This window comes from Sphaerodactylus townsendi, linkage group LG09, assembly GCF_021028975.2.
Source record: "Sphaerodactylus townsendi isolate TG3544 linkage group LG09, MPM_Stown_v2.3, whole genome shotgun sequence".
Lineage (NCBI taxonomy): Eukaryota > Metazoa > Chordata > Lepidosauria > Squamata > Sphaerodactylidae > Sphaerodactylus > Sphaerodactylus townsendi.
In genome coordinates this window covers 88,740,034-88,765,477 of record NC_059433.1, presented here as the reverse complement: position 1 = coordinate 88,765,477, position 25,444 = coordinate 88,740,034, and the positions used below count along the sequence as shown (strand labels likewise).

The following is a 25,444-nucleotide window of genomic DNA, read 5'->3' as shown; positions in this document are numbered from 1 at the left end:
GAAATGGTATTGCGTGTGTGTGTGTGTGTGTGTGTGTGTGTGTATTTGAAAAACATATATTGTCCATGTAGTATCACCATATAAATTATGTTGCAAAACAATATTCACTTTGAAAATCAATTGACACATATATTCATTTCTAACAAAAATGCAATTTTATGCATTACTCTGCCATTAAATTTAAATATCCAATTGAATTAAAGGTTGCCAAAATATAATGCAGTAAGAACAAGATAAAAACAGTTGATAGTAAATATTAATAGTATATTGCACAGTCTCAATATCTCTTGTGAAACATCCACTGAAGGATATTGTTACAATGCATCCTATTTCTTTATAAAAATTGCCATCCTGTTGTATACAGCTTACAGAAAGCCAAACATGGGAGTCTTTCTGGCCTCCTCAAGCAGGCCATTCCTCAGAGTGGGGGAAACTACAGAGAAAGCACATTTACGGCAGTTGTTGATCTTATGCTTTTGGAGGGTACTTCTAGAAGGTTATCATAGTTATCATAGGAAGTGAGGTGATCCTGCAGATATGAGAGTCCAGGGCCACGAAGGGCTTTGTCAATAGCCCAGAGCCATCATGGTGCAGTGGTTAAGAGCAGGTGGACTCTAATCTAGAGGACTGGGTTTGATTCCTCAGTCCTTCACAGGAGCAGCAGACTCTTATCTGGGTAACCAGATTTGTTTATCCACTTCTACATTCCTGCTGGACGACCTTGGACTAGTCATAGTTCTCTCTAAACTCTCTCAGCCCCTCCCACCCTCCTCACAAGATGTCTGTTGCAGAGAGAAGGAGAGAAAGAAATTTATAAGCCCCTGTGAGTCTCCTTACAGGAGAGAAAGGGGAGTATCAAGCCAAACTGTCCTCCTCCTTTGTAGAAGGACCCAATTTCATATCCTGGCATTTTTACTTTAAAAGAAAGCTGTAGCCCAGCGATTCTCAACCAGGGTTCCGTGGTACCCTGGGGTGCCATGAGCATGTCCCAGGGGTACCGCGACAATGCTGCCAGCCCCCCTCACTTTTGTGGCATCTCCCACCAGTGCCAGCAAGGACATGGAGCTGGCCCATGGGGCAGGGCCTGCCGCAAGGTCAGCAGCCACTTCCCAACCCGTCCCCAGTGCTTCCCTTCACCCTTGGAGGTGAAAGTGTGCGGGTGGCAAGCAGGGGCACTGGGAGGGGAAGGTGGAGGGGATGGCAGGGGTACCATGAGATATGAAGAGTGAGGCCAAGGGTACCGTGACATCGAAAAGGTTGGGAAACACTGGTGTAGCCAATTGGAAAGACTGATGTCCATTCTGCCCATGTTTTGCTAAAAATATATTCAGTAGTTTCTCCTATTTAAAAAAAACTGAAATAAAAAAATGGTGAGCATAATTCTTTTTTTGGCATTTTTTTCCCCTAGGAGCTTGAGCGAGAAATCACCTTTCAGGGCGATAGTGCTGTTTATTACTCATTTTATAAAGAATTGTTAAAGGCACCTTCCTTTGAAAGAGGTAAGACAAATGTACCTACTGCATGCTGAGAGCTAAGTTCTCAGTAATGAGATCTAAACACACAAGTAATTTTAGATCCCAAACATAGCAAAACCTAAAAGGAAGTACCTTTTGTTTATTTAATCTCAGAATTGGAAGGGACCATCAGGTCATGTTGTCCAATGCCCTGCCAGTGTAGGAACTGCAACTATAATATTGCTGACAAGTAATCTAATCGATACTTCAAAATTTCCAACAACAAAGAATTTAGCACTTCATTAAAGAGACTGTTTCAGTGTCAAACACACCTCACCCTCAGGAAGTTCTTCCTCAAATTTAGGTGAAACCTCTTTTGCTATCCATTAGTCCAGGTCCTATCATCCCACACAGCTGAAAAAATAGCTGCCACATCTCCGTATGGTATCCCTTTAGGTCAGTGGTTCCCAACCTGGGGTATGTGCCAGACTGTTTAGAGGTGCATGAAAAAAATTTACATAATGGGCTTGCTAATATGGGGGTACAGCTTAAGGGAAATGGGTTGCAAAGGGATGCATGAGTGAAAAAAGGTTGGGAGTCACTGCTTTAGGTTTTAGAAAGTAGCAATCATGTTACCTCACAAGCATCTGTTCTCCAATGTAGAGAGTCCTCCAACGTAGAGATTCCCAGCTCCTTTAGCTTATCTTCATGGGAGGATAATCCCTCACCAAATCCCTCACCGGCTTTGTCGCTCTTTGCTGGACTCCTTTCAGTTTGTGGACATCCTTTCTAAACCCTGAATATCTTGTTCTTCCAATGAGGAGGTGTAAATCAGGCTAATGTTGCCTTCTGCGTAAATATGATGATAGCGTATAGCAGTTCCTTATGGACCATGTTGCTGTTAACATTTTAAATTGTCTAAAATCTCAGTCCATGGAAAGAAGTTGTATAGTCATGAAGTTAGTTTTCAAAGTGGAATAGTTCTTGACCATGATAAGTTTCTTAGATGATGCAGTTCTTTTCCTTGTCCTCAGGTGTGTATGATCTTACCCGGGACAACAGAACTCTGTCACTGAAGACCATGAATGCAGTGCAGAAAATGACTTTATATCCTGAGTTGATTGCCAGTGCATTATATCAAGCATCTGGCAGTGAGGTAGGTATCTCCCTTGAGGCTGTGTGCGAAAGAGGCTTCTTTTACTTCAGAATAATATCCCAGCATATAGAGATGCAGCTAATACCTGATGAATGGTACCATGAAAGTGCTTCATGGGTCCAGAAAATTCTGGTTCACTTTACATTCTGGATTGTGAACCCACGTTTTGGCCAAGTAGGGAGACAAGGTTAAAGAGGCACAACTAACAGTGCCCTCGTGAGCAGTTTCATTTTTCTGTTGAAATCAGTGGGCTTAGAAGGTGGATGGCACTGTTATTAAATTAGAAGGCTCCATAGACCTAGATAAGCAGGTAGTTCACAAACAGAAATCTTCTAGAGTAGCAACAAAAATAACTTATTTTTTTAAAAAAAAATAGTTATTTATTTTATTTACATTTATACCCCATCTTTGTCCCCAATGGGAACCCAAAGTGACGAAAATCATTCTTCCTCATTTTATCATCACAATAACCTTGTGAGATAGTTTAGGCTGAGAGTGAGTGACTAGCCCAAGTGAGTGACTAAGCATCCACTGCAGAACGTAGATTTGAACCTGGGCCCCCAGACCAAATTCAAAGGCTCTGACTGCTGCACCACACTGTCATTCATATCTTTATTAATTAATCTGAAGTTTTTTCAGGGTTTGAGATGCAGTCTTTCCATTTCTTGCATGGCTAGGGTCACACAAAATTTGTGGCTAAATTAGCTGTGAGCCAGCAAATTTCTGATTTGGACCCCTCCTTGACTGTTACCACTGCATGCTTTAGACAAGTTGCTACGTTATAATCTGTAATATGGGGAAAACAATAACATTGTATTGTAAGAATTACTGAGTGAATGTATGTGAGATCCTTTTGAATTTTTTCAAATGGACATGAACAAATACTTCAAAATCTTTGTAGAAGCACTGAATTCCTCTGAGAACAAATTTCTAAATTTTTAATGTTTTATAAAACTATATTGCTAGAATTGTTTTGTGTTTTTAATAAGTGAGGTTCTGTTCTTCCATATTCTGCTTTAATATATGAGGTGTTAATTTTTTGGTTACAACAGAAAGTTCTCTTTTTCTCAAAGTAGATAGGCTGCTGATATAATACCGTCCCACAAACACACAGTAAATGTAAATATTTATTAAGTGGTATAGTTACAGGCCTTAACAACATAACATAAAATCATATTAATAAAAGAGCTACAGTAAAATATACAATATACGTACATATATAAATGTACCCCAGGAATTCCTAACCTTTCTGAGCCTGTGGACCTCTTTAATATTCTGGCACAGCAGGGTGGGCACAGATACAAAATGGCGGCTGCAGCTTACCTTCAACAATACTATGTTGACCCTTGTGTTGAGGTGGCAGCTGAAGCAATGCTTTTAAAAATCTGCACAGGCAGTCAAATAACCAATAGCCCCAGTGGTCCCACCCACTTTCTAAAAATACTTGCTGAATGCTGTATTTTCCATGAGAATCACAGTGAGGACCCCTGTTCTATCCTTCAGAAGGTTTGTTGTGCTTTTATTTCCATTCCCAGCTGTGTGACCTGTTTGTGACTTGTTTCCTATTTTTAGAAAAGACTTCTCTTTCATTTTCAGGAAGTTATAGAGCCAGTGTACTTTTACATTGGCATAGTTTTTGGACTGCAGGGGATTTATGTCACTGCACTGTTTGTAACCAGCTGGCTGATGAGTGGAACTTGGCTGGCAGGAATGCTAACAGTCGCCTGGTTCATTATTAACAGGTAAAGCAAACTGTAAATAATGCGTCACTTAAGTCTTCTGTTTTACTGTCTTGAACTGAATAAATTAGTCTATTTCGAAAGCATTTTTTCCTTTCCTCTGCTTTCTCTGCTCTGTTTGTACATGAATTTTATGAAAGTTTCTGTTAATTGATATACTGTGATTGGAAATGTTAGAAAAATAAATGAAAGGAATATTTGCCTATTCACCAGCCATGTTTGTTATGATTCTGAATGCTTGGAAGGTGCTTTGAATTCTTTTTTTGAAGAGAAACTTGCTTTTTCATTGTAAGTGATTATAGGAAAAACATCTCTTTGAATGGAATTTGCTTCCTAGCCATATAAAGTACATTGAATTAGGTAGCAATGCCAAGTGTGATTAGTTCCCAAAAAGTCCTTATTATTTGAAGACTCAAGGACTAATATGTCACCTCTGTTAAGAGCAGTAGTCAAATCTGGTCCCTTAATACCGGTATTATTCTTCCAGAACTAACTTGGTAAATGTGTCTGTTACTTTTTGTTGGCTTTTGTTTTTCAGGGCAGATACAACTAGAATAGACTACTCAATTCCATTAAGGGAAAATTGGGCACTTCCATATTTTGCATGTCAGGTTGCAGCTCTTACAGGCTACTTAAAGAGCAGCACCAATTCTTCTGCTGAGGTAAGCTGTAAATGTTGGTATAAAATGTAGTACTGATAAATATTTTATCATACAAACTTTTGGCTCATGAAGTATTGCTGTTCACTTGCGGATGAATGAGAGCTGGTTCCACTGCATTATACTTATTTTGAGAAATCTACCGTGGCTGCCAGTTCCAAGCCCAAGTTCAGGTTCTGGTTTGAACCTTTAAAGCCCGTAACTGGCACAGTCTTAATGAACTTAGAAGGAGTCACCTGCCATATGAATACTTGCCAGTCAAGAACTGTTGAAACCTCACTGAGCCATCCTTCATATGCTATAGCCAGGTTGTCCTCGGAAAACCAGGCCTCTTCTCTTGCTGTTTCAGAGTTTTAGAATGCCTTTCTGCAGGAGTTTAATGTAGAACTCTCCCTACTATCTTTTCAGAGACAAGTTGAGTCTTATTCTCAATGGGGTTCTGCCCTCCTGCTATATCTTCTTGAATTTTACATACATATACTTCTCTGAGCTCCTTGTGGGGAAAGGTGGAATTAAAAAATGGGACAAGCAGGTATTTTTGAGGACCACATATTGATCAAATGCATCAGTAATGTATACTTTGTGGCCGTGAACTCCTTCGGGCTCTTGTTAGAATCTTGGGGGTCTCCGTAATGTGAACTTTTATTTCTTGCGATGGCAAGAATTTCTAATTTAACCTTTGGACTTGGACCCCAGCCTAAGACCCCAATTTAGCCATACAGTTTTCTAGGCTGGGGGTTGGGGTGGGGGCTGAATTCAGATTTGCTCTGGGATTAGAGTGTCTGTTTTTTTACAACACTCCTCTTTGCTTCCTACTTCTGCTGCAGAGATTTTCCTACCTGTTGGTGAGCGCTTCAACATACACTTTTATGATGATGTGGGAATACAGTCACTATCTATTGTTCATCCAGGCTGTTTGTCTCTTCCTGCTAGACACCGTAGCACTTGCGCAGACAGAAAAGGTATTTTGCATTTTAAAAAAACCTAATTAACTAAATATGTACCTGTATCCTTCTAAAGCTTGGCCTGATGAGATAGACACTCAATATTTGAGATAGACACTCAATAAGCAAAACAATTATTGCTTCAATTTCTTGTTGAAAAATATTGGGAGCTTACTCTAGAGGTTCTTTAGCATAAGATAGATATGCATGAAACTACTCTGACATCCTGATCCTAAATACATGGGCCCAGATCCCCGACAATTTGTGTGTTAGTGTGTAGAAGAGGAACAGCTCTCACTCAGCGGTAGAACATTCTTTGTGAGGAGAAAGTCTCAAGGTCTGTCCCTGGCATTTGCAGTTAAAGGATCTTGGGTAGCTGGGGCTGGGAAAGATTCTTTCTGCCAGTCAAAACAAGCATCGTTAAATTAGATGAGCTGTTGGACTGACTTGGTCAAAAGAGGCTTTTATATTCAAAAGGAGTTGGCAGGTTGCCAGTTTCTCTTTTCATTTGGCATCAAAGGCCAGTCTTTATTCCCATCCTATTCCTGGCATCTTCAGTTGAACAGGTAGCAGGTGAGGAGAAAGGCCTCCACCTGAGACCTGGAAGGCCACTGCCTGTCTGGAGACACTATACTGACCTTGACAGACCAATGGGCTGACTCAGTATACAGCAGCTTCATGTGTCTGAAGTCCAGCCATTGGTGCAATCCATAAGAGCAATTTACATATGTTCTTATAATAATACACAATGCACAATAATGCACAATTTAAAACTGTAACAATTTAGTTTAAAAGATGGTGTTCTGAATTACATACGTTCTCTCTTTATTTACTCATAGTTCATAGACTCCATACAATTTTAAAAACAGATAACAAATACACAAGTAATATTATAATTGCGTGGAATTTAAGACAGCGTAAAACAGTGCTATTTTCATATGATACAAAATTATCACTTCATTATCTTAGTCGATCTAATTCTTGAGGCTTGAGATAAAAACTTTGCAACATCTAAAGTTAATTTAAAAACTCTGTCCTCAAATAGGTATTTAACCTTTGACAATTCAGAACTGAAAAATCTATTATTTAACCATGGGAATAGCAATTTCTTACGAGGTAAATAATACCAAGGCCAATCTAACAGAATGTGTATGATTGATTCAATCGTATTATTATTACACAGACACAGCCTATATACGTAAGGAATACCTTTCAAACGGCCAGACAGCATTTCCGATTCAAACACATTTAATCTCGTTCAGGAGAATAAGTTTCTATATCGAGCTATAGTTAAGTTGTTCATGTAATTAGCTACATTTAATGGTGCATAATAGTCCAAACCAAAAGCTAATGGAGAGCAAGTAGTTACTGTACCAGTTCTTAGTTTTGCATAAGTGATGTCTTTGAATCTTTGGTATATTGATTTTAGAGCCATCTCGTAACCTAAACACAATAAAAAGTTTGGTGAAAGCCCGAACATAGTGACTTTCTTTTCAATCACTTTCCACCAATTGCTAGAAAAGGATTCAAACAACAGATAATGCAATAAACCAGAAGCATTTGGAAAAACAAACACTTTTAGCCATAATTTTATAGCATACAACCAAGCTTTTGTAGACAATGGATATTCTCCAGCTTCCAAAAAGAGTACTGCATCGGGCACACAATTAGGGACCTGGAAAATGGCTCTTAGAAAACTTGCTCGTATACTGTCGAATTCAGCCGTAAAGCCATTAATTCAAATTGATGCTGCATATAGGATTTGTGACTCCACGTTAGAATTGAATACTTTTATTGCAGATGGGATATGCTGACCTCCCTTAGAATAAAAGAAATGAATGATTGCATTTTTGTTTATGGTTGCTTTATCTTTCGTTATTATTTTTTTTTTGCAATGACATACATACGTTCTATATACCTACTGTATGTATAATATACCAATTATTCTCAGTGGTGGAGCAAGCATAGAAGTATGAAATGCTTTTAATTTTTGTTTAATTGTAAATGCATAGGGTTGATGTTTATTGCAGCTATGACTGTTACTAGCACGTGTCTTTCTCCTCAACAGGTCCACGAGGTTTACAAAATCTACTTATTTTCTATCTTCCTGGGCTACGTTTTGCAATTTGAGAATTCAGTTTTATTGGTATCTCCACTGCTGAGCCTTGTAGCAGCTGTACTGCTTGCAAAATGCCTCCAGGTAATAATAATCATGTTTTGTTTGTTAGCTTGGCTATTGGTCTACCTTAATGCTTCCCTCTGATTACTCTTTCTAGTGCCACGTGAGTGGCTTGTGCCAATGACAAAAATGGCGGAACTAGGCTACCTGCTGGCAAGACAGGGATTTCCATAAACTTTTTCTGTAGGGGAGGGCCTTGTTAAGTATGCAAAAAAAACTAGGCTAAATAAAATAATCTGGCTTGATGAAGGGTGGGTATTCTCTAGAAAGGCAAGGCATGTTAAAGGGAGTAACAAGTGAGAGAGCAAAATTAGCTGCTGTGCCTCCAGAGAGCTTATAGGATTCTGGAGGAGGCGGTAGCCGAGTGTGTAGGAGGAGGAAGACTTTCATTTTGTTTTTCACAGGCATTTCCATGTTTTGTTTGTTTTTTTGCAGATGAATACCAAAAAGGGGACGCTTTTTTCCAGGATGCTGAAAGTGTTTTATTTTTATTTGGTGTCCACAATAACGGTGACTTTGAACCTTGTAGTGAAGGTAAAGTTGTGTAATTTAATTTAACACAATAATAGCTTCATCTGATTGTCTTAGCTAAATGAGCCTTCTGTGGGGAGGGGGGAACCACACAATCCTTTTGTATTCTGCAAAGAGAGAATGGACTAAACCGATGAACAGATCAACTATTTTCCAGGGCAGTCTCCACCATGAAAGAGAATTATATTTGATTGAAACTGTGGACTGTAAAAAAAATGAGTTGGTAGAATAGACATTTCCCTTTTTTTTCTGCAACCTTCTGCTCTCTTCCTCCCCTACTCCTCAAAGCACCCGAAGTCGGGACAGGGGCATAGTAACAGAGTGAGAAGTGGTGAAGGGGCTGCAGCAAAAAGGAGAAATAGGCAGAAATCGCCCTGCCCAAATTTTGCTTTGTTTGCAGAACAGCTTATACAAGAGGGCTGATGGTGAGTTCTTCAATTTCCCCTTGAGCTTCAGTCCGCCCCCTCCACAGAATTTTACTCTGTTCCTGCAGGTTTTGTGACTAACCACTTGCTGTCGAGGCCCAATAAAAAGGGCACAGAGGCCAATGCTTTCCTCCAATGTTGCCTCTTAAAAGCAGTACTCAGAGACTGATTGCCTCAGAATTGGGGAGGTCTGCTTTGGTCATTATGGCAAATAGCCACTGATGGACCAATCCCCCACAAAACCTGCAGAACAGGATTCTTATATAAATGCAGCTGCCTCCTAGTACAAATTGTGACTTTTGTTAGAGATGTAATGTGCTTGTAACTATCTTGTATTGACTGAAAAGAAGAGTGTGAAACTTGAAATTAGTGCTAACAAAAACTCCCATCTGTTTTCCAGACATTTGTTCCTCATAAAGAAAATGAGCATTTAATTAAAGTTCTTGAAATAAAACTGGGTTTAAACAAAACAAAGTAAGTTTAAAGTGATACTAACGTTTTGAATTTTGTATGAGTTAGACAATGATCGCCATGCTGATTCTGCCCGAGTATTACTGTCCTACTTGGCAGCATCTTTCTAGGACCTCCAACTTGATTCACTAAGGCTATTATATTACCTCTCTGTATTCATTGCTGTACAGCTTCCTGGAAACAGATCTCTGTGAACTGCAGTTGGACAAATCATAGAATGTGGTATTAGCCAGAAAACTGAGTTTCCTATCAGCTTTTTCAAGTTGGTAGCCCCTATGATTGTAAGGGTTGCTTGACTGCTTTACAGTGGTATCCTGTGCAGCGTTGCACCATTCTAAGTCCTTGACTTCAGTGGCTTTAAAAGGGTGAAAGTGTACTTAGGATGTATTTTAGGTATTTATTTACACCTCATATTTCCTCCTATTAAGGACCCAAAGTGGCCTAAAACCTAATTTTCCTCTCCTGCCTTTTCTCATGATTGCCCTGTGAAGGTAGGCTGGGCTGAGAGAGTATGACTGGCCCTCAGTCTCCAAGCAGGCTTCCGTGGCAGAGTGCAGGTTCAAAACCAGCTCTCTCAGGAACCCAGTCTGACACTCTATCCATAGCACTGTTAAGCATACCCCTGAAGAAGTCTCAGGACAGAGCTGTTGCCTAAAAGCCCTGTTTCAGAGACCTGCATGTCTTTGCAACCATTTTAATGACTCACGGAATAAACTGTAAAATCATGGGACTTGCATAATTTATACTGATTACAAAATATAACATTTCTTGATGCACAGTGTTTTTGGGGTTTTGTTTTGCAAAAGCACCAATTAGTTATAAAATATACTGAGGCCGTTTCCGCACGGCCCTTTAATGGCGCCCTGGGGACGGGAATCACGCGCCCAGGGAGCCATGCCTGGCGGCGCTGCTGCAGCAGCAGCGCCGACCAACTTCCGCTCCCTCCCCAGGGCGTCTGAAGCATAGCTTCTTCTTTAAAGGGAGTTGTTTTCCCTCAGCAAGCGTCGTTGGCGGGGTCGAATAGCGCCCGGGGAACTCATGTTTCTACCCGTCAACTCACACTGTCCCGTCTGGTGGCCTGCTGGCGGTGAAGCCCATATGTCCTCAGAGCCCTGGAGGTCGGAGGGCAGCGTGGCGGAAACCAACGAACGAGTGCTCCATGCGAGCTGCCTGCCATCTGCCACTCTCAGGAGCGTCCGCGATCATCGCGGCGACGCATCGCCTCCGCCGCAGAATTCTGTCGGCGTGGAAGCCTCAAGCGTGCAGAAACACCCTGAGACAATCTTTTCTCACTTTTATAGCAAACGTATCTCCCCATATTTTTAGAGAGCCATTTGATTCTTTGAAGAAAATGCTGTGGATGGTGATTACCCTGAACTCTGCAAGTTTATGACCTCTTTTTCCCCACCTCCTTCTTTTTAGGAACTTCACAATGAACTGGCTGCTTTGTCAAGAGTCGCTTCAGACCCCGTCCCAAGACTTCTTTCTGCGGCTCACTCAGTCTTCACTGTTGCCTTTCTATGTTTTAGTGCTCGCCATTTGCCTTTTCTCTGTAGGTCAGGTCATTTTTAGCAGAAGTAGGTAAGCTGATGTCCGAACGTTCTCAGGCTACTTGTTTCAATGCTGTCTTACTGACCCGGTGCTGAATTTCTCTTTGGCCCATTGCAGTGAAAGGGGTTTGCAATCTGGAAAAACTGTATGTGGGTTGGTGAGCATGAGAAGGGATAATGTGTGAGATTTAGGTACATACATACGCATTTGCTTGTGTGAATGCCCTGTAGCTTCTGTCCTTCCATCTTAAAAAATGGCATTGAAAGATACATATAAGTTAGGAGCATTCCACTCAAAGAACATAATGGTGGTATTTGTTACTGTGGCAATATTGCAGCTTTGGTCCACCAGTCCACTGTGCATTCATGTTTGAAGCTATTTCTAAAGCAGGTTGTTAAACCAAAAAGTACAACGTCACTTATGAAGAAAAGTGTATCTCTCGATAATGCATAATGAATAACATAAAAACTAATAAGCCGTTCAGTTTGCTTTTGTATTTATTTTATATTTGTTTTCATATCCTGATTTCTTCCTCAATGAGGACCTAAAGCAGCTTACATCTCACTACCGCAGTTTTGTCCCTGTGATGTAGGGTAGGCCAAAAATGACTGGGCCAAAATCACCCATCAAGCATCTAGGGCAGAATTGAGATTCGAACCCGTCTTCCAGATCCTACTGTGGCGCTATAACTAGTTGTCAGACAGACTGTATTCCTCCTGTTCATCAAGTGTTTGTCTCTTTCTCTTCCAACTGCTGCAGTAGCGAACTGATCAGTGAGTCATCTACCCTTGAGAATGGAAGGATTGGAGAAAGGCCGGAAGTTGTCTATCATGTACTGCACACAATTTCACTGGGGTCACTAACAATGATGATGGAAGGGTAAGGATTTTCAAGATAGATTTATGTCTGTTGGAAATGGCAGAGGATTGCTGGGAACTTGCTGTATGTATTTAGATGCTTTGTTTCTGCCTTTGTGTGTGTACATATAATATACATACACATATGTACAGTTGCAAGCAGGAAAGACCTTCAGAACTAATTCCTAGAGGTTGGCTCATAATTTAGCTTTAATTATGTTACAATTAATTTAGTACAAAAAGCTTTCTTCAAGAGGTAGGGGGTTGTCTTGCACTACAGACCTCTGTTCTTGCCATTATCAGTTTTCTTTTGCTAACACTTCAGGCTGCTGACAAATGCCTCCGAAAGCTAATTGTACTTCTAGCAGAACTATGTCACAGATGAATGCAGGAAAGTAGCAGTAGGTTTCCTTACAGCAGATGCGGGGCATTATCCAACTCTAGGAAAGGATATTCAGAGAAAAAGAACTGTGAACTTGGTTGCATTTTATCATTTGTCAATAATGATAGTCTTGGTTGAATCTGTGTGGTGATTTTCTAGAATGAAGTATCTGTGGACACCTTACGTTTGCATGCTTGCGGCATTTGGAGTGTGCTCTCCTGAGCTCTGGATGACCCTTTTCAAATGGATGCGACTGAAAGCTGTGCACCCCATCCTGCTGGTGAGTTCCTGGCTTTTCTTTAGTCAAATGTTGATGCAAAGCTACATAAAAGCATTTTTTTAAAAAAAAAGAGATATTGAAGGTTTGGGAAAAGGAGTCATCCCAAAAGTATAAACATCTAGGGCTTTTCCAGGACCTGACAAATGGAAGTCTCACCAGATGTCAATATCATGTCAAAACAGGGAAGGAAAAAAGTAAAGTCACTCAAAGCAGTAAGGTGTCCAGTGAGGTTTGCTGACCATCAGGTGGAGCTGGAAATCCCCTGGAATTACATCTGATCCCCAGACGACACAGAGATCAGCTTCCCTGGAGAAAACGGGTGCTTTGGAGGGTGGATTCTGTGGCATTGTACCTCACTAAGGTTCCTCCCCTCCACAGACTGAAGGAAGAGCGAGTGAACTCTGTGTGTGTGTGTGTGTGAATGTGCATGTGTGAGGAAGGAAAGGAAATTTCTAGTTCCAAATCCTGGCATATATATGGGCTTAGCATCATACCTTTGATTAAAACCTGAAGTGAAGTTTTAAAGGATGCACTGTAGAATAGTGCAGGCATTTGAGATACAGAAGGCCAAATACATTTTCTGATTTTATGTGTGTTTGATATTTTAGGCTCTAATCCTGAGTATGGCTGTTCCTACTATCATAGGCTTCAGCCTGTGGAAAGAGGTAAGGAATCATAGACACACATTCCTCAAGTGTTAATGTAGTTTTGGTAATTCGTGTACTTCATTTGTACACCACCTTTCTTCCCCATGGGGATCCAAAGTGGTTTACATTGTTCTCCTCTGCATCTCTCTTATTCTCACAACAACCATATGAGGTTGGTTAGGCTGAGGGTGTGAAAAAGGGCCAGGGTCACCCAGAAAGCTTGCAAGGTGGAGGGGAGGCTGAATGTGAGTCTGTCCAATCTTATTCCAGTGCTCTGACCAGCCCACCACACTGGTATGGTGGCAAAGAGAATAAATTGTACTCTGGAAGATTCTCTGCCACAAACCTGCAGGGGGCCCTTGGAGAAGTCACTTTCATTCCTTCTCAGTCCCAGCCCCTCTCCCTGTTTGCAAGATGAGGAGGGTTATGGCTTCTGTTTGGAGGGCTGGTGTGAGGATTATTGTCACTGTGAACACTGATAACCGAGCCCAAGGATCTTGTCTTGGAGCCTGGTACAAGTGCCTAACCTTTTCTGAAATAATGTAAATAGACCATGTCCTGGTAGTGTCTTGACCCACAGACCCCAATAAAGTATTACTTTTTTCACCCCCTATACCCAGAGGCATAGCAAGGGGGAAAAGTGCCCGGTGCACTGGTGCGTCCTCCACCCCCGCCCTGGAATACCACTGCCCCCCCCCAGAACGTTGCCACCATGCCCCCATAGGGGCGCTTGCCTGGTGCCTCGCGCACCCCCATCCCCTTGGAGCTACGCCTCTGCCTATCCCAGTATTTGGGACTTGACTATAAAAGAGCTATGTAAATGCTAAATATTATTGTAGTGTTCTAAAACAATAGTATTTAGTATTATTCAGAGTAATGGATATAGAGGTCTTAATATGAGAATTGATTTTCAAGTGATTGTATGTACTGCTACCTTTTGTGGTAGGATTTCAAAACAAAGTACCCCAGCTTAAAAATATTTTCTCAAAACATGACAGAAAACTATTGTGGCCACTAGATGGCACTGCAAAACAGGAGACTCTTGTCCCTTTACGGATTAAAAAAAGTTATGTCAGCCTATGGTTTTGTGAGCCGTAACTAATTTCATCAGATGTATGAAGTGTCCATTCATTAGGCTGGTGCATTTATAGTAGCAGAAGAGGTTGAGCTGTAACTCTGAAACTTTCTAATTGGATCTGCATACTACATTTTATTCTGCATTTTCCTAGATTGTTAATATGTACATTGCCTACCTCTAACAATCTAGGAAAATGCAGAATAAAATGTAGTATGCAGATCCAATTAGAAAGTTTCAGAGTTACAGCTCAACTAATTAACATCTGTAAGAGATGAGAGATGCAAGATATTTGTGTCTACAGTGAGTGAGAAATGTGAAGTCCTTGTTAAGACCAGGGTGGGATAGTGTTGAATTAAATGAAGAGTTTTAGTGCAGCAATTTCCCATTGGATTCTCCCTTTGAAATTCTTTTTTAGGAGAACAATGATTTTTACATCATCAACACAGTGCCTTCTAATCATGCACTGATTACTGATTATTATGATTGTTTTTCTGCATTGGGACTGGCCCCTTTATCCAGTGTAGAGTAGGTCACTGTTGACACATGATTACATGTATTACATGGGTGGATGAGTGTGACATACACTGTGATTGGTTTGTGACAAAAAGCTGAATTCAGCTCAATGTTAAGCTTTAACACAATTATATGTACAGAAGGTTTTGCTTAATAAACTGATAAGCATTTTTACTGGAGTGGCTTTAAGTCAGAGGGTACATTTCTCTTAAAATATATTACGAAGAGTAAAATGTATTCAGCCATAAAGGCCACTACAGGGAAATGATCCTGAGCATTGAAATCTTGATCTAATGGTAAAGGTAGAAAGGTTTTTCTTTTTAGTCCTCTTTCCTGCGTGATTTAAAGTTCTGTGATTTGTCTTCCCACAGTTCATAGCCTTGGTGCTTCCTTTTAGTTTTTTCCTAGGATAATGGCTGAACTTTCAGAACTGCAAGAATTTTATGACCCCGATACAGTAGGACTCATGACCTGGATAAAGTAAGTATCCCATTCAATATTTGTTTCTTCATTTCTTCTTACTGAAGATTTTAAATAGTTGTTTATCACATAGCCAGTAGGGTATGTTGCTTGTTCAAACTCCTTGGGGGATGTCTGGGTTGGGTATCTTGCCCTCTGGGAGTTAGTACCAATGTTTTGTAAAGCCTCCACAATACCTCCTCTGTTCACAGATCACAGGGTGAAGAGTTGTTCCTGGTTTGGTGGGAAGCCATAGTTTGCTGAACTTCCAAACTGATTTTTTTTTCTTGTTGTGGTTTGTTCCCAGATTTGGGATACGCGATAGATTCCATGTCTGTTGTAACTGCAAAACAGTGGCTTCCCACAAAACCCAAAACGGTTGTTTGTTTAGATATTTATGCCTTGTCTTTCTCGCCAATTGGGACCCAAAGCAACTCAACTCATTCTCCCCCTTCTTCATTTTATACTCACCACAGCAGCCCTGTGAGGTAGGTGAAGATGAAGAGAGGGTGACTATCCCAAAGTCACCTGATTAATTTCACTTTCAGCATGGGAGTTCAAATATAGGCCCTCCCAGATTTCAGAGCCCTTCAGGGATAGGGCGGGATATAAATCCAAAATAATTTAAAAAATAAATAAAATAGTCTGACACTAACCACTACACCATGGCTTCAAAACCAGAAACAGCTCATTTCCAAATGATGCGTGAGGGAAAGGAGAACCATGTGAATGAACACAAGGCTCATACATGGTTTGCTGTTACATCTGAACCATACTGTTGTCTGAGGGGTGGTTTTAATTGAATACACCACAAAAATGTGCTAGTATTTCCCATGCTGAGATCATAGTTTTCATACTGGGATTGATGTGGGCTGTGAAGACCGGAACTTACCACAGTTTTAGACAATTCAGCTGTATGGAAAACATGAGTGAGTGGGTGTGTTTTTCTTTGCAGGAGGCAGGCGCCTATTGCCGCTGTGTTTGCTGGCAGCCCACAGCTCATGGGTGCCATCAAGCTGTGCACTGGATGGATGGTGACCAATCTGCCTGTGTACAGTGACGAAGACCTACACAAAAGAAATGAGAATGTGAGTGTGTCTTCTTGTCCGCTTGAAAACATTTCTGATGTTTTGGAGCATTCTGCAGTATTTATCAGAGGATAGTGTGAAGCAACTTAGAGACTAACAAATTTATTGCCACACAGTCCCTGATGAACTAGAGCCATCCTCATCAGATACATGAGGTGTTGCATTTAGCTGTCAAATGGAGAGAGTTACTATACACGCATTCAGATATGAGAACACTTCTGTTTGTTGTTTCTAACAAGGAGGCTGAAGAATCCATCACTCCTCAATACAGATATGGTATATTACATGGCACAACTCAGATCTTGTATAGAGTTTTCTGTTTTATTGTGTTTTAATTATTTCTGGAAGTCACCAAACACAGGTGGGATAGAATACTTTAAATAAAGGTGTTGAAAACAAGTTTCAATCAAAAGAATCCGCAGTACAATTAGAGTTAGTGTGAAATTGGTGATTAATTCAGGTTCAGTAGTGCATATACTCCTTGAAAAGAGGTTGTTCACTTTCTATATGAGCTAATCAGCACATACTAAGTTAGTAAATTCCAATTTGGCAGGTTCCTGTGAGTGTATTGGAATGCTTGGCTTTTTAGTCACATTCTACAATACCTATTCTCTCTTTTTCCTCTTTGTATCCCACCACATATATAATCCATCAATTAATGCTTGAATGAGATAGGCTTTTGGTTATGAAAGCCTGAGTGGCAATACTTTTATTAGTCTTTAAGATGTCACAAGAGATGCTGTAATAGACTCACTGGGAGGCAAAATCTTCCGGACTTTTGACGCCTTCTACAGTGTAGCTGCTTGGGAGGGCCATAGCAAAAATCTTAAAATGAAAGATTCCAAGTATGTTCGTTTTGGAAGCAAGTGCCATTGAAATAAAAAGGAACCCATATACAGGTTGCTTAGCATTCAAGTGTTTGATTCAATTGATTTAAAGTGGGGCTTAACTGTAACTCACTGCATGGATCTGAGCCACTGGGCTCCAGTCACTATGTATTTGCATGCATAATTCAGCCTGTGTTTGTCATCAATGAAAAGTAGCTCTTTGTAATTGATAAAATAATTGTGTTTTTGAAGGGGAGGGACTGTGGCTCTGTGGCGTAGCATCTGCTTGGCACACAGAAGGTCCCAGGTCTAATCCTTAGCACAGGGGGGCCCAACTCTGGTGCCCCAGATGTTCATGGACTACAATTCCCATCAGCCTCTGCCAGCATGGCCAATTGGTGGCAGAGACTCAATTGGCCATGTTGGCAGGGACTGATGGGAATCGTAGTCTATGAACATCTGGGGCGCCAGAGTTGAGCGCCCATGCCCTAGCATCTCCAGTTACAAAGATCATGTAGTACGTGATATGAAAGATCTGGAGGCCTTGGAGAGTTGCTACTAGTTTGAGTAGTAGACAATACTGACCTTATTAGGCCAATAGTCTATTTCAGTCTGAGGCTTCATAAGTGTGTGATCCTAACTGCTCTTGTTTCCTTGGTGTGTGTCTGTAAATTATATCAAATGTTACATCCCCCCAAAAACCTGCTTAATAATCCACATTGTTCATTGTTTTCATGTTTATTATATTTATATCTGCAGATTTTCCAGATCTATTCCAAAAGATCAGCTGAAGATATTTATAAGATACTGACATCATACAAAGCAACCTACCTGGTTATAGAGGATTCAATTTGCAATGAAGTTGGGCCAGTGAGAGGATGCAGGATCAAAGACCTAGTGGATATTGCTAATGGGCATGTGAGTAGCAAAATCTGGCTATCAGCAGAATAACTTGGTTGACTCTTGAAAGGAGCATGATTTAGTCTGATAGAATCAGTCAGTTGTTTTGTACCAAATCTGAACATTCACTGCTGTGGCTCCAGAATGCTCCTCTATTCTGTCATTCTGCAGAACATGTAAAACAGAATAATTTACAAGGGAATTTTCATAAAGGGGGTAGGTAGAATATAGTTGTAATGTAAAATTTTGTCTGTAAAATTTGAGGTAATTTTAGTGCATTTTCATTGTATTATATTGCTACTATTGCATAACTTTTTGAAATTTTATAGTACAATTTTACTGCATTGTTTGTATATATTACACATTTGTTATTACATTTTCAAAAATGTTATAGTCCTCTCTGAGTCTGAGCAAGTCAGGTAAATCGCAAAGTGAAATATACACACAAACAAGCAAATTCTTTCTGTTTTGTGCCAGGTGTATTGTGAAGAAAGTGACAGCTATGGCTATTCAAAATATGGCCGTTTTTGTCAGGAGATTAAAATGAACTATTCTCCATACGTGAATTACTTCACTCGAGTATACTGGAACCGGTCCTACTTTGTATATAAAATCAACACTGTGATATCCTTCCAGTCCTGAGAAGTCGTGGAGACCTTCTGTTTGAAGACTGACTTTAGGGGACAAAATTCTTAAACAGGATGAGGTCATTTTACAAAGTGTTCTTTTATCTACATTGTGTGTACAGCAAATAGAGACACACTCACATCAAGTGAGAACATGCAAATGCCTACAAGTTGACCCAACTGGAATGCTGTAGACTGAGTGTAGTACAGCAAGATGGAGAAATGTGCTCCAGGGCCTTGGAAAATACTGATCAATCTTGCAAGAGACAACAGTCTTCCACATTTTTAAATACCTCTTACCACTTCCTTTGTTGTAATAATCTTATTTTTGTGTGAGTTGTTGCTCTGTTTTCAATATTACAGCAATTAACTGACAGCAAATTATCTAGACTTGTTTAATCTGGACAATGCAAAACAAGTGACATGTAAACACACTGGGCATGATCCTGACACTATGCACATATATCTGGAGGCCTTTGTTGTGTGTGTGTTGGGGGGGAGTGTCTCTTTTTGCAACTACTCTCAAGCTTCCACTAAACTGCTTTTTAAAATTAGGGAAGTATATAAAAGCTCCTTGGCTTTGATAGGGGTGGTGGATGATGCTAACTGAGGTCATGGTAGAAGCAGATGGGCCCACACCTTCTCTTATACTAGCTTTTCATAGTTATGACTGGTGGCTGTGGTCTACTTGCTGTTCAAGATGCTGCCAGCTCTCATGGGTTTTTAATGGAGTGTGATTGTATCCTATGAAAGAAACAGATTATGCATCTTTTTAATATAAAAATATCCTCAGAAACATCTGGCAAATGTCTTTTTATATGAATAGTTCTGTTGGATGTCTGTTTTTGGAGACCAGCAAGTTCTAATAAATAGATAACTCATTCTCCAAGCAAACGGAGGGCTTAGATTTTTGTTGATTTTAGCCACTTCATGGAAAACTTCATGGCCTGCTTAGCCAGATCTACTGGCATTTACTATTTTGCCCAGTTAGCCTTGCTAAAATATTTTTTGGCAAATTGGGGTTTTAAAATCCACACACTGCAAATCAAGCTAATAACTGCATTCTTGGTTTTTTTAATATATATATATATTGATTTGGAATCTTCATCTGTTTCTTATTCCCTTTATCCTGATTGTGCGACCTTTATTTTTCCTTCTGAGCTTGTTACAGTAGTCCTTAAACAAACTGAAGGGTTTTTACTTTAAGAGGAGGCTTTGAAAACATTCCCTGGCTACCTGCGGAAGGCATTTTATCCAAAGACTACAACTGTTCTCACTTTACACATCTGCCATGCATAAAGGAGAGATGAGCCAGGGATAGCAAATACATAAACACACACAATTGAGTTTGTGTACTTCTATCACATGCATTTTTACGTAGTGTTCGTTGGCTGATCAGTGGTGGTTGTATATGCCGGTCAAACAACTTGGATGCAAGATTTTAAAAAATATGTCACGGTTGTGTGTCTGATCGTTTGTTTTAATTGTTGTTAAATTGAGCTTGAAGAACTCTCCACTTTGGTCGGATGGGGACTAGCCCAAAACACTCCATAGAGTTTTAATCATAGTGGGGTTGTGATTAGCCTAAGAACCGAAGTAGCTTTTGAGATGCATTTGTTTCAGTAAGGTCTGTGTGTGTGTGTTATGTGCTAAACCTTTCGGACTATTCCAGTGCGTTTCTGCCTCTGCACTGAATGGCTTTTGTTGCTGTGGTAAAGTATAGCAGATATGGTTTATTTTGGTGCTGTAAGGGAAATTTTAACCTTTTACCTATAATAGTAAGGCATACTGATGTAAATGGTTGCTTTTTGACAGTTTATGATTAGTCCTCCAAAATCCCCATCAATCAGGAACTTCTGCTGGGCAACCCCCCTTTTATTTCCATGAGTCCCCAGCGGCATGCTGCTGTGATTAGCAACTATACGTTGGTACCCTGTGCATCAGTTTCTAGTCCCTCATTCATAACTGCTGCATTTACGGGTTAGCAGTCATTGACTTTGCTATACCTTCTTTCAGAATCCAGTATTTATTTCAGCTCCTAAAAAGGACTTCATTTTTTTAGTATTACTTCAGTGATGAATATGGGTCTTTTGCAGATTTTACATAACAGTTATGTGGGAACCACAGAGAACCATTTTACACACAGAAGATAAATATTTTTTCCTGGTTTGGTTGTTCCATTTTATCTCATTTGAGCTGTAGTGTAATGCTTGAGCTTAATCTTCATGTCTGTAGTGATCTTTACAGACTGCATCTCATGTATTTTTTTTTAATTTTTTGCTGTAGAACTGAAATCTGGAGGATTTCAAGGTTGTGTTCAGCTTTGGAGAGTTATTATGGAGTTGTTTGACTTTCCAGAAAACATATTCATGTGAGGGAGAAAAGATGGGCCTATCAGGGTTGCTAGCTACAGAGTAAGGATTTTTGAAATAATGCTACTATTTATGTCTCTTAAGAGCAACTGAAGCAGAATATAACATGGCAGATCTCTTTTGCTGGCTGTTGAGTAGCCAGAAATGGGGGAGAAGGGTGTGTTTGGGATTTGATCACTTCTGTCAAATACCACAGTTTTCCTGATGTTCCCTGAAGACTTTAGAGGTATTGTAATGTAGAAATTTTGTAAGCAGCACCCTAAGTTAGAAATTTATCATACATTTTATGTTTCTGATAAAAGAGAAATGAGTGTAATACTAAGCAAAAGATTGACACATTCACACCCCCTGCTGTTGATGTTGTAATCCATTTGGAAAATGTGCCTTGGGGAATTTTTAATTAAAGAAACAAGCAAAAACCTTCATTCAGCATTCAGTCTTTTTTTTAACGTTATGTTCTACAACAGAATGTGTTGACTCTATGGCATGTTTGAGAAGCAGGTCTTGCCTCCCGTGACAGAACTGCTGGCAGTTGGGTTAACCAAACATGGGGAAATTGTAAACCAAATATCCGCTTCTGATGGGAAGCTATTTCTGAAAGGATGCTCCCTTTTTTATCAAACAACTTTTATTTTTCCAACTAAAGACATATAGAAAAAAGTTAAAAGATAGAAAATAAGCAAACATAACAATCCTGATACATAATTTGCTAAGGGGGTGGAATGTTGTGATGACGACCCTACCACACCAATTGGCGAGCAGGACTCACCCCTGTGTGCCCATTGGTGAAACGGTCATCCGACATTCCACCCACTCCTCTGCCAACCTTCCCCAGACCCACGAGCAAACTGGTGGGACAGTGCATGCCATTCACTGCTTCTTCCAGCCTGGCTCAAACCTCCCTATTCCCCCCTCCCCCCTCAAACAGCAAGTTGCCCCGCCAGACCTAGCAAAGACTTCCGAAATTTCCTGACTACCTTCTCCCTAGGCCAAGCCATCCCTTGGTGGGGCATGCACAGCATCCAGGAGCAGCCTGTCTTCCCTTCCCCCCCCCCATCTCCTACTCCTAGTTTTAAATTTCTGGGCGTTATGATTAAAGAGGATTTGACCTGGGGAGTATAGACTGCCGCGGTGGTTAAGAAAGCCCAGCAAAGACTGTACTATCTGAGACTTTTAAGGAAGCAGCAACTGGATGGAAAACTCCTGGTGTCCTTTTACTGCTGTGCTATAGAGAGTGTCCTAACCTACTGCATCTGTGTATGGTTCTCCAGTTGCACAGTGGTGAATAGGAAGGCGCTCCAAAGGGTGATCACCACTGCACAAAGGATTATCGGCTGCCCTCTCCCCTCCTTGGAAGAAATCTATAATGCCCGAAGCCTAAATAAAGCCCAAAATATTCTGAGGGACCCGTCTCATCCAGCACACTCTCTTTTTAAACTGCTACCATCTGGCAGACGATACAGGGCCCTCAGAACTAGGACAAAGAGGTTTAGAGACAGCTTCTACTCTAGAGCTGTGGCTATGCTAAACTCCGCTGCTTCATATTGATGTATTTGGGGCTGTGTAGGGATGGGTGGAGGAAGGGGAAAGTGAGGATGATGTATGAGTCTGAAACTGTGTGCATCGAGGAATGCTGCTGTAAATTTCGTTGTGCGTGCACAATGACAATAAAATGCTTATGCTTATGCTTACTCACCCCCCAAGACAGGATGCCTTGCACAAGCCCTCCAAACAAAAATCTGGCCCACCCAGTCTCCCCCCCACCCCAAAAGCCAAGCTGTGCTGGTGGGTCCATGGCAAGTAGCTGGCCACCCATCCAGGCAGCACCTTCCCCATTCCCCCACCACCTCCTTGACAACAAAGGCAAAGATTTACCTGGTGGAAGAAGCAAAAGGTCAGTTGGGGGGGGGGTGTGCTGGGAGAAGCAGCAGGGGGGCTGGCAGCCTGCCTGCCCTCCCCCATCCAGAGCCCATTTTGTTTTAATTTAAAATGGGCTTTACTGCTAGTATCTTCATAATAGTCTTCACATTTGAAAAATAAATTATAATCGATACGCATATCAACCTCTGCAAATCCTAAGGCGGAAGGATCAGAAATTTTGTTTTGGGGCAGGTGGGTGTGCTGGTGCAACTAAAGCATGGGCTTGCTCTTGTGCCAGTCGTGTTCTCACCCGAGCTTAGCCGGTGCGAGGATAAAACAGAGCAGAACGATGGATACGCAGCAGCCTGGCAATGCGAAAGGTAAGCAGAAAACACGATGGCTGTTGCATTGGTGCAACCCGACTTCCTGCACGTTCTCCCAGAACATCCAGAGCTCAACCTCCCACCCATCCCCATCCCACGCCGCCTCTTTCAATGGGGACGGCTGAAGGACGGAGTCTGCGGGGGCGGGGGTCCCCTGGTCAGCCCCTCCCGCTCTCTCCCGATTGGTGGGCTAAAGACAGAGGCTGAGTCCGGGCCGCCCTCCACGTGCAGTCGGCTCCTGCCGCCACGAAGTAGTGGCTGCAGGAGAGGTTGGGCGGCCGGAGAAGTTGGTGCGGCTGCCGCGAGGATGAGGGGCTCGGTGCCCGGCCTGGCTCTTGCCCGGCGACGGCTTCTGCCCCTCTTGCTTCTGGCCGGCGTAGGGGCTTGGGCGAGGCCCCCGTCGGAAGGCAGCCGCCCCCGGCTCCAAGCTGCCCCCCGCACGCTCTGCTTCCACGGGCAGGTGCCCGAGAACAGCCCGCCGGGGACGTGGGTGCGGGGGCTGAGGGTGCCGCTGGCGAGGCTCCTGCTGCTCGGGCCGGGCCAGCCGCTGGGCGAGTGGGCGCTGGAGGGCGACGGCGCCTCTCGCTTCTGGCTGCACTTGCGGCCGTCCAAGGGCGCGGCGCTTTTACGCACGGCGGAGCGGCTGGACAGGGAGGCGCGGCCGGGCTACACGCTCTCCCTGCGGGGTCCCCGGCGGGCGGTGCTGCTGCGCCTGCGGGTCTTGGACCGCAACGACCACCGGCCTCGCTTCCCGCCGTGCCCGGCCGTGCCGCTGGAGGTGGACGAGCTGGCCCCGCTGGGCTCGGAGGTGGCGCGGCTGCGCGCCTCGGACCCGGACGAAGGCGCCAACGCGCGCCTCACTTACTGCGCCTGGCCCGACGGCGCCGGCCACGGGCAGCAGCAGCAGCAGCGGCTCTTCGTGGTGCCGCGCAGCGGACAGGTGCTGGCCGTGGGCTCCCTGCTGGGCCTGCGCCGCCTCAGCCTCTGGGTCTCAGCCCAGGACCACGGCGTCCCCCGGCCCCTGCGCAGCCCCACCAGGCGCCTGGACCTGGCCGTCCGCAGGAGGCAGAGGAGGCGAGAGGCTCGGCACGAGGGAGCCGCTCCGTCGCCGCGCAGAGCCCGGTCGCTGCCGCCCTCCAGCCCCCTCTACAAAGTGCGCATCCCCGTCGGGACGCCGCCCGGAGAGCCGGTCTTCACCGTCCCGGACGCCCTCTACCAGGAGGCGGGCGGCAGCTGGTTCGAGCTGGTCTCCCCGGTCCCTGCGGGCTCCTTCCCCGTGGAGCTGGACAGAGGCTCGGGGCGGCTCTACCTCAGCCAGCCGCTGGAGCGAGGAGGTCGAACGGAGGTGAAGATCAAGGTGCACCGGGTGGACGGGCAAGGTATGGTTGGGGGGGGGGGGCATGATGGGGCCGCTTCGGAAGGGCCGGGAAAACAATACTCATGGGGGTCTGAGAGCGCAGAGTTGCACACCTAACCTCACTACAGTCAGAATCGTCTAACTCTCGTTAGGATTGCCCTGTGAAGCCAGGGTGGTGTCCTGGTGAAAAGTAGTATCTGGGTTCAAATCCCCACTTGTGCCACTGAAGCTTGCTGGGTGATCATGATCCAGTCGTACTCTCTCTGTCTGGCCCCTCAGCCTGATCTACCTTACAGCATTATTGCTGCTAGGATAAAATGGAGGTGGCGAAAATGCCTCATGGTTTCGGTTGGAGAGAAAAGAGAGTACAATTAAATAAACCAATACATTTCTAATTTTTTTAATTTGATTTGACTTTTAATTTGTATGCCACCCTCCCCCAAAGGGCTCAGGGCGGTGTACAACATAGTAAATAACAGCATATCAATACAATAGGCATAAAGCAATGTCAATTACAACAAATCCTAACACTGGTCCAACATCTCAGGTTAACAACTAACACATATCAGTATAACAGCATCGTAACAATTTGTAAACAACTAACACATATCAGCATAACAGCATCGTAACAATTTGTAACAGTACAATAGCATCTTACATTTTACAGCATAATAATAACATAACATCAAATAACACAACATTCTAA

At 42.6% G+C, this 25,444-nt stretch overlaps 2 protein-coding genes across 2 annotated transcripts in view; both read left to right on the top strand.

Moving 5' to 3' along the window:
• Window positions 1–21,563, top strand: part of DPY19L4 (dpy-19 like 4) — a 28,982-nt gene extending 7,419 nt beyond the window's left edge. The window contains exons 4-19 of the mRNA XM_048508208.1: window positions 1,409–1,499; window positions 2,489–2,610; window positions 4,207–4,352; window positions 4,888–5,011; window positions 5,836–5,970; window positions 8,021–8,152; window positions 8,567–8,665; window positions 9,488–9,561; window positions 10,981–11,139; window positions 11,869–11,988; window positions 12,508–12,628; window positions 13,237–13,293; window positions 15,264–15,346; window positions 16,281–16,413; window positions 18,000–18,158; window positions 18,618–21,563. Coding sequence (XP_048364165.1) covers window positions 1,409–1,499; window positions 2,489–2,610; window positions 4,207–4,352; window positions 4,888–5,011; window positions 5,836–5,970; window positions 8,021–8,152; window positions 8,567–8,665; window positions 9,488–9,561; window positions 10,981–11,139; window positions 11,869–11,988; window positions 12,508–12,628; window positions 13,237–13,293; window positions 15,264–15,346; window positions 16,281–16,413; window positions 18,000–18,158; window positions 18,618–18,782 — 1,920 coding nt within the window. The 3' untranslated portion in view covers window positions 18,783–21,563. The remainder of the gene's footprint in view (window positions 1–1,408; window positions 1,500–2,488; window positions 2,611–4,206; window positions 4,353–4,887; window positions 5,012–5,835; window positions 5,971–8,020; window positions 8,153–8,566; window positions 8,666–9,487; window positions 9,562–10,980; window positions 11,140–11,868; window positions 11,989–12,507; window positions 12,629–13,236; window positions 13,294–15,263; window positions 15,347–16,280; window positions 16,414–17,999; window positions 18,159–18,617) is intronic.
• Window positions 21,564–23,688: 2,125 nt separating this feature from the next.
• Window positions 23,689–25,444, top strand: part of LOC125439508 (neural-cadherin-like) — a 56,630-nt gene continuing 54,874 nt past the window's right edge. The window contains 1 exon segment of the mRNA XM_048508607.1: window positions 23,689–24,760. Coding sequence (XP_048364564.1) covers window positions 23,689–24,760 — 1,072 coding nt within the window.